The 9,367-nt window shown below is 36.1% G+C and overlaps 1 protein-coding gene across 1 annotated transcript; it reads right to left on the bottom strand.

The window, feature by feature from the left end:
- Positions 1-428: 428 nt before the first annotated feature.
- On the bottom strand, positions 429-2,382 carry LOC110459836 (insulinoma-associated protein 1a-like). The gene has a single exon (XM_021512291.1). It carries the CDS (start codon positions 2,043-2,045, stop codon positions 615-617), a length of 1,431 nt encoding a protein of 476 aa, XP_021367966.1. The 5' UTR covers positions 2,046-2,382; the 3' UTR covers positions 429-614.
- Between the last annotated feature and the right edge of the window lie 6,985 nt (positions 2,383-9,367).

Below are 9,367 nucleotides of genomic sequence, written 5' to 3'. Positions count from 1 at the left end.
TGTATAAATATACTCTGAAAAGTAAAACTATCCTTCAATCTACTATCAATAAAAACTTATATCTGAGGCGGGAATATATTATCTCTGTTATATTATGAATTAATATAAAAACTAAACATAATCACATAAATATAAATAAATTAAATAATTTAAATTAAGTCAAAATTAAGATTCAACAAAAGAGTATAACAAAATATAGTTACAGCATTAATTATAAATACAACACATCTGATAACCTGACATCTGTATATTTCACACACACCATGCCATACGCAGCTCATTTTGATTTCTCATTAAATTCTAAGCATGAAATAATTCATTTCAAAATTCCTGACTGTAAACATCGGTGGAAAATGTTTTGAAATATTGAAAAAAAAATAAGAATATTTGAACTGGTAGTATAATATAAATAAGACAAAAACTAAACAAATTTGAATTCTCTAAAACGACTTATTATTTTAACAAAGCATAAGGCACCAGTCTACATACTGTATAACATCCGGGTACATTACCAGAGACAAGGCATTAGTGTATAACATACAGTGGTCAAAGGCACGCGGGTTGAGCCCGGGGATTCACACATACTAGATGCGGCTCACCCCTAAACAGATACATTAGTTTGGACGATTTACTGAAGGTGGAAACTGAAGTAGGATGACTTGCCTGTTCTCGGAGGGATGACATTTGTTAATGTGACGTGTCAATCCTGGAGAACTGTAAAAGGTGCTAGAGCAATATTTACAATTAAACACTTCGCACGTGTGTGTGCGTGCATGTTTTTCCAACATTACCTTATTTGGGAAAAACATCTTACATACATTGCAACACAGTTCTTTGTTGTTATTGTTATTCAAATGCAAAAGTTCATGTTTGGTTTTGAGCGCATCGTTTGGAAATATTTTGTGGCAGAACTTACAGTTTGTCTGTCGGTCGTTGGCGTGGTTGAGCACGTGTTTCCGTAGGTAGGCCTGGCGACGGAACTTCTTTCCACACGTTTCGCACTCGTACTGTCCGTCAATAGAGGGCGAAGCGCGCAGGTCACCAACTGTCATTGACAACACGTTACCGTTTTCAACATTTTGAGATATGTTGTTATTGTCACTGTTATCGTTAATGTTACTTAAGTCTGGTTTGGCTGGAAGTATCGGTGGTTGGTAGTTGGGTTTGTTGTTGTTGACGGGCCTGGGTTTGTGCCAACGGCGATGGGATGCTAGATTGGCAGGACAGCTAAACACCTTGTCACATTCCGGACACCTGTATTCCACGTGTACGATTCGCGAACACCTATGTTGTGCAAGCTTAAAAGCATCAGAGAAAAACTCTTTACAAAGCTGACAAACATAGTCACCAATTTTGTTTACGATTTTGTCCAATTCTGCACGTGCCTCCGGGGTGGCCTCCACGTAGTTGAAGCTGCTGTCGATGTCCCCATACACGACTTTCCCATCCTCTTCCCCATCAGATATATCCTTGATGATACAGCCAGAGACGGGGGACGACTTGTCCTCGTCAAAGTTGATCTTCCTCACAGCTTTAGATTTCTTGGGAACTTTTGACTTGTTATCGTTATCATTATTACCCCTGCGTTTGTTAGGACTATTCTGTTGAGACGGAGATGTGACTTGAGACTCCTTTTGATTAACGTTCAAGTTCCAATTTTGATTATTAGGTGAAAAATTTGACACACTCAGTTTGTCAAATGTGGCGTAATAGAATGGCGATGGGTAAGATGAGCCGGTGGTACTTACAGTTAGTGGTGACGACGCCGGCGAAAAACTCACAAAATCCTTGTCATTTATGTTGTTGTTGTTTTCCTCGTCTTTGATGTCGACCTGAACCTGATCATGTTTCAGGTTTTCCCGGATGATGAGGTTGACTGGGCTCACAGAGTACCCGGAATCAGGGGACCCAAATTTCGTGATGATGGGAGCTTCATGATCTGAGCCACTTTCATAACGCTCTGTATCTTCTTCTGAGTTCCGACGCTGCCTATACGAGATAGCGTTAGAATGTTTTGTTCGTTTAACAAGAAATCCTCTTGGCATGATGATATCGGTTGTTTAATTGTTGATCTACTGATGGTTAATAAGGCACTTATGGTGACTGGACACACACACTTTACATGAAGATGTTACTGTACGTTACCATAAGACGAACTCAGTATTGAAACGAAAAGTTCCGAAAGTCGGGATTTGGCCAATGGTTGGTAACAGTATCAAGTGAAGATGATGCTATGGAATTCTTTTACAGGATACAACAAAGTGTTTGTCGCGCTGTTTCCACAAATGGTATTTTCTCTGTATAAAAATCTTCAACAGCATGGTGTGCGAGAATTGACCAAATCCGTCCAAATGTCGCCATGCTAATCCTTATATAGGCACGCTTCTATGAAGACCGTTGGATTTTGTATCCGATGAATATGCATGAGGATTCAAAGGGTGTCGCGCGCCGTTACTCCGCCCCTCTGTGTCACAATCAGTTTCAGCAGGCTGACTGGCCGTCTCTTTGTTTCGCTTACCTTAGTGACGTTAATAATTCGATTTTGTATTGCTATTTGAATTTCCCACAGATTATGTCTGTTATTCTCGCTATCGGTATTTCCATGGGTTTTCTCTTCTGATTACACCTTGTCACTAGCGTTCAATACGCTTTATATAAAACAAACAGCTAGGCACAGTACTATCACCTATTTAGTGGAAACCAATACAATACACTCTTTTCATAATCTTAATAATACAGGTACATTCCTTTGTACTGGTCTTATACATTCATCATAATTCGTAACAAAAAAAATCGGGTTTGATAAATCAATTCTCAGATAAACTTATTTACAACCTACTGTGAAATGGACGGCTGCAAATAATTCCATCTGTAATAGAAATATTTTTTCGACTTTATAAATGATTAAAATTGTTTCATTTAGATAATCAAATTTCAGTCAGAATAAAAATGTGGTTATATTCTATATAATGTAAACAGCGATACATGTCATATGCATTATTTTATTTTATTTTTAAGAAGTTGAACAACTACTGTAGATTTTGAAACCTGCAGCTTCATATCACAAATTTCTAAATCACACGAAGAATAAAAAAGATATTTTAAAATAAATCAAACTTACTTGATATTTGTTTTCAACTATAAAACTCACTTGAAGGTGTTCAAAATGTGACCTTACAAAAATTGCTGGAAAGATCAAGCGATATAGCTAAAATTATATTAATTTTTCCACATTTACTGATCCATACTAACAGACAAATACCGACACAAGTTCCGACCGAAAGTCGCGTTTACAAATAGATGTTTTATAGGTTTTGACGATCTTTTATTTCTTCCGGACAACAGCTGTGTAACGTTGTTAAAGCAGGAAACAGGTTGTAAAAAATATATCATGACTTTGAGGAAATGAGTGTACTTATAGTTCCAGTGACAGCACATATCGATACAGCAGCTGATACTCTACTGATATTTGAACATGAAAATCGTCCATGCGGTACGGACAGCGGTTTACCAAAACAATGATATAGGGGTTCCCATGTATTACACATGGAGACACTATTGATGGATAATATGTGTAGCTTCCGCTCGTATCTCAATATATCTCATATGCGTTTGGATGTTCGTTTGTGCGCGTGGGCTGATTTGCATACAGCTGAAAATCGCGAGGTGATCGTGCAAATGGGACAGAATGCACGCGACCGTCTTTGTCATTTTAATGAACGAGCAACCGACATCACTCATGCGTGTTACAGCGAATATGTCATATTAATTTTTGGTCACTTCATCCGATATTTTAAATCATTTAATTATCGTCGGTATGTTTATACTCCGATGAAATATGGGGATAATATTGATCTGAAATGATAAGGATTATTTTTCAACAGCAACACCCATCGAGATATATCGATTACCTAGTGCTGTTGAAAACATTTATTCTGGTTGATGTAAAGGGAATATCGGTTACCCCTATTTATCGTCTACACTTTCATATAATTCCTATGTTGCTATGAACAACGTTTACACATTTTAAATTTAATTCCAGCTCGATCTTCGTGCATGCATAGAAAACATTTTTTCTAACTTATGAAGTATTTTTGATAAATATATCTACATTTGTAATGGGATATATTAGTTATCAAAATCTAGTTAAAATGGTGTGTTTTGTCTTACTTTTTTATGATGCTTTAGAACAATTATTGCGAAGAGAAAATATGGACAAAAATCACATGTCAAATAACAATCATACTTGTACATACCTTTAGTATCATATACAGGTATATCATCTCACCATTGTTTGGTGTTATACGTGAAGCATCACTCTGTTGACTAATTAAATACATTTTTATTTTAGCCAAACCCCTCAATACAGAGTTCAATTCCACACAAAACTTACATCAGCAATGACAGAATATGAATTTGTTTAATTGACAATCAATAAAGAAAAGCTTCGTTCTTTATTGTTAACTGCTGAGAGATTTTTAACAGTTCTGTATTGACCACTTCTTCAAACGTTAATAGACATGATCGTTTGCCAGGCACCTAGTTATAATCGGTAGCACTACTGCCATCATTTAGAGAGTTTTAATGTTGACCACTGTTTCTAGCGTCAACAAACACACTCTTTTGGAGACTAATGGCGACTTTAAATCGGAATCACTATAACAAGCAGTAAAATGACGTGACCCTCATCAGTTTATAGTAAAACAGCAAATGTTTAGATTTGATCAATCATCTCTGAAGGCTATCGACATGATATCATGTTTCAAATTGTATGTGCATTATAGTATAAAAAAAAACACTGTTAAAATTGCATAAAGGGAAATCTAGATAAGTGTTTATCTGTTTTGCCGACTATTCCTATCGGTATACGCATGTTTAGCCCAGCAGATGTCCGCAAACGGTCGCGCGCGCGTTTATTGGTCGTGCTCTCGCGGTCTTTCTGTGAGCACACCTATTTCGGAGATCAACAATACGTACCGATGTCTGCTATTATTAAGTATTTCATGCAACGGATTTGTAACGGTATGAATGCATACAATAACGGCCCGGGCGCCTTACCTACCATACAGACGTGCGGAGCCGTCACCTGTTCCCAACGACATCTGGTTCCCTGTCACAGACAGAAAGAATATCTGTGGTACGCTGTCTTTGTGGAATAGGCACTGCTGTGTATTTGTCTTCCAGAATAAAAAGAAAATAGGCAAATATAAAATCGATAATGTATTGATGTTACGAGGTGCTCTGATTTTCAAATAAAATCAACTTACCTTAATCAGCATTTTCAGACGAGAAGACTAAACTTTCTATAATGGGATCAAACTTAAGTCAACTTTTAAGGTATTACCATCAATGTCTGACATTCTTATCATAACTTTTGAAAAATAGAAAAAAAATCGTTATTTTCTACATTCGTGAAAGAAGACGTTTTGGCGAAGTCTTAAAATGAAAAAAAATAGTGTCCAAGCAACAATCATACAACATTTTGTTCAAACAGAAATGAAATCTGTTTTATGTCTCACAAGACAACAAAATGTTCTTCTTCTAAGAAAAATCTAAATTGTGTTTATATTCTGTTTTAGTTTGCATTTACACATGTTATGATCTTCTTTTCTCATAATCCCTGTATTCCTTCGAAACTGTGGTTCAAAATCTTGATCTTTGTTTTTTATTCCTTTTAATAAATTTGACTTTGAGACATGAATTTTTTATTGTGCATTGGCGTTTTGTTATGTTTTCCCTATTTTACCTGATACGGACAACATTATCAATACAGAAGTGTTACTTTATCTATGTATCTTGTGTCGAGTCAGTATGTCCTTATTTTGATATTTTTTTCTCTATTTATTTTTAGTGCATTCATTCCCTAATTTAAACATTTATAGTCATCAATAAGTGCGTGTATGTCGTTTAGAACTTCCAGACTTTGACACTGATCTCTGTAACACAATGACGGGGTGGGTTAAAGGGAACTAGTTGCTCGTGAGTAATTAAGTGCACTCGGTGTACAGTTGGCCGGTTAATTACATCTAAATATAGAACTGGTCGGCACGTGCCAGCCACGAGCGGTGAGATACCCGGACAGGTGCTGGCCTGAGGACACCGCCGGCCAGACGTGTCAATATGATCAGCTGTATGAGATATTCATAACTCACCTCACCAATCCTCCTGGTCCAGGACAAAGACTGAAGGGGATATGTTAAAATGCTTACTCCACATGTGTAGTATTTCAATTAAAACAATCAATTATCGGCATTAAAAGCCGTTTAACATTTCTAAACGCATCCCTTGTTCCTATGTTATCAGGCGTCAGGGCAAAATTCCCCGTAATCAACATCCTTATCGATTCTTACAAATTAACTTAAAAAGCCAATGACAATTTGTTGGCTAGCGTCTCGAATTCTTAATTCATTATCATTTACTCCAAATTCAACTCCAAATTAACTCCAATATCAACTCGATCCCACCTTGTTATCACAAGATAAACATTAGCTCATTGTACTTCATACTTAGTTTGTTTATGACCAATATCGAATTTCAAACTGTTTCAGATTACCGTCATTGTTGTTTTAATAAAAAGTTTAAAATGAAATATGACATCATACTTATATTGTTTAATATATATTAATGCATCAGTGTATTATCCACACCTACTAGATGCACGAACATCTTTTATTAAGACAGAGAGCCGCGTCCCTTTGTGTAACTGTACTCACACCTTTAAACGGGGCCTAACCTCGTTGTAAATATTTTACCGGTAAATACGGTACATAGCATTAACCGTTGTAGCTCGCGCCTGGCAACAGTTCGGCAAAACCGTGTCCACAAACTATTGACGGAGTGTTTGTCCTGGCGTCAACTTTAACCCTGCCCCCTATACTATGGCACGCGCCAGCGTAGTGAATGCGCATGTCAGAGACAAGGTGACACGCGGTGTGTTGGAAGTAAAATCGGAAAATTTGAAATGATAGGACTTTTTTATATCTTTTCGTTTTCTTTGTGCGGTTGCACGACTGTCAGGCTTTTTTCAGGTTTTTACATTAAACAAGGCGAGTTGGTTTTTTATTAATCAAATCGAGGAAAAAACGCATCCCTTTTCAATTCTAACGTTTAACGCAAATCAGAAATGACATATAACCCTATCATAGAAACGAATCCCTAGGTATTTTAAAGACTTCCATCACATGTGTCATTTAACGTGCTTGTATAACAATCTAACCTCGTACAACTGTACTGGTAATTAATAGAATTCAAAACACAGACGATACAGCTTTCCAATAATCTTTGCATCTATTTCATCGTCACGTTAGATCGACGGACTACCGTATGCCCAGTATCAAAACATGTTTGATATATGCTAACAATCTGTTACTACCCAGTTGCTTTTATTATACAATAGCGAATGAATAGAATTAATTGGAATCTTACAAATTATACGTTTTTACTCAGTTTGAAATAGATGAATTCTCCAGAATCTTTTGGAAACTATAGATGTTGGGGAGCCCCGAAGTCAAACCATTACGAAGGGTTTTCTTGCAAAAAACACTTCCACTTGACATTCACGATACCTCTCTATAAGGTCCTTTCTGCAAAATATCCCTTATTTTTATTTCACAAATTTTGTTTTTTTCTATCATGATTCTTTTTAATCGATTTTATAATAAGTGTTTGTCTTTCAATTATAACCAAAGAAAACTTGAACACTTGAATACCATTATTTCCTGTGTCAATGTCCGAAAACAGTCAGTGTATTCTCAAATAGATAACCTCAAACACATGATTTAAATAAGTACATTGTCAAGCGTGTGTCATTTTAATGTGTGATCCATTAAATATCAATTTCAGAACGTAATGATCCGTACAATATCAAAAATAACAGTTTTGTTCATTTCAACAAAAGACATACCCCGAAATAATTGAAATAAAAGAGAAAATAAGTTGCCTTTGTCTTTAATTAAATTGTGCACTTTGTGTAAAATACTGGCATTCATCGTTATTTTCCTTTATACAATGGCAATCGGTATGGGAATAGCCGGCGTGTTGTGTTAAACAATGTGTTCAATTTATTAACACGGAGCGAAAACGAGAGACAAAACTGAAGTCTAGCGCCGGATGGCCAGGCATTGTTCGGGTACAGCGGGGGTCCTGGTGATTCATCTCAGCTAAAGCCGTGCTAAGCTCATCCTGATTGCTCGCTCTTAAATGTCAAATCTACTGTGTACTGTTTCAGGAGCATCAGTATAACACAAGACTTTCCCGGCTTTCGTTTACACTTTAAGAGATTAAACGGGAAACTTAATGCACGATTGCAAGGCTATTGCCGGTGAAATCACAGCAGTGCCACCGAAGCCTTTGTCGCTATCCACCAAGTCATACAAATTATTGCATATTATCCGACATTGTGAAAATTAATAACAGCCGAACAGTCACTTGTTGGCTGTGCGGGCTTTATTAGGGCTTTATTATATGACAGATGCGACAATTAATCTTATGGGCGGAAATAATTCTAGTTGGGCAGGCATACAAGGAAAAACACCATGTAGTGCTATCCTTCAAATTCTCATGAAACGGCAGCGGTCGATAGCAAACAGGCGGGAAGCGCGTGCTTGGCGCAGACGACAATAGTTCACGCGACTAGTTTATTGTAGATATGAATTACCTGTCAACTGTTTTATTCTATTATCGATATGAAATGATTTCTGGGTAATTATGGCGTATCTTTAGATTATATTGTTTCAGTGTGTAATGATATTTATGGTAAATTATCTAATAACAAGATATATGAATATTGATTCTACCATCCAATCTTCTTTATTGGTTAATTTGATTAAGTGACTATAAAATGCCAACACAACCAGAGAAGCATTCTATCATTTTAGGTCAGTGGCAGAACCATAGATTGTTGCATGTTTCCGTGTTAGGAAAACCCTGTTTATTCACACGAATTCATTACAGTTATAAATTATTACAGTTATAGTAATTCCATAGAAATTTAATAATTAAATTTTGAATAGTTACAGTTATATTAAGTGCGTTCAACTTCCCAACCTGGAACAAAGAAGACCAAAATTAAAAACCTGCAAAAAAACATACATATCAGCCTTATAATACCATATAATAACAAACACATTCATATGTATTATTTGTAAGTTTTGTCAAATATCTCGGTGACATTTTAATGTCCATTTTTTTTTTATCAATAATGTCATTAATCTCAGGTGTCACAAATGAAAAATGACATCTTTATCGTCTGTATATTCAGTCGTATCAATCAAAAATTTACTATGTGCTGCCACAACTCTTTTACTATTTGTCAGTAAGATTATGAATACAAATAGATATGATTTTCAGACAAAAGCATAATAATAAT

Source organism: Mizuhopecten yessoensis, unplaced genomic scaffold, assembly GCF_002113885.1.
Source record: "Mizuhopecten yessoensis strain PY_sf001 unplaced genomic scaffold, ASM211388v2 scaffold10227, whole genome shotgun sequence".
Classification (NCBI taxonomy): Eukaryota; Metazoa; Mollusca; class Bivalvia; order Pectinida; family Pectinidae; genus Mizuhopecten; species Mizuhopecten yessoensis.
Note: the sequence above shows the minus strand (reverse complement) of the source record. Positions and strands in the feature narration are given on the sequence as shown.

Coding starts and splice junctions, on each gene's coding strand:
- LOC110459836 (XM_021512291.1), bottom strand. CDS start 2,045: ATGCCAAGAGGATTTCTTGTTAAACGAACAAAACATTCTAACGCTATC.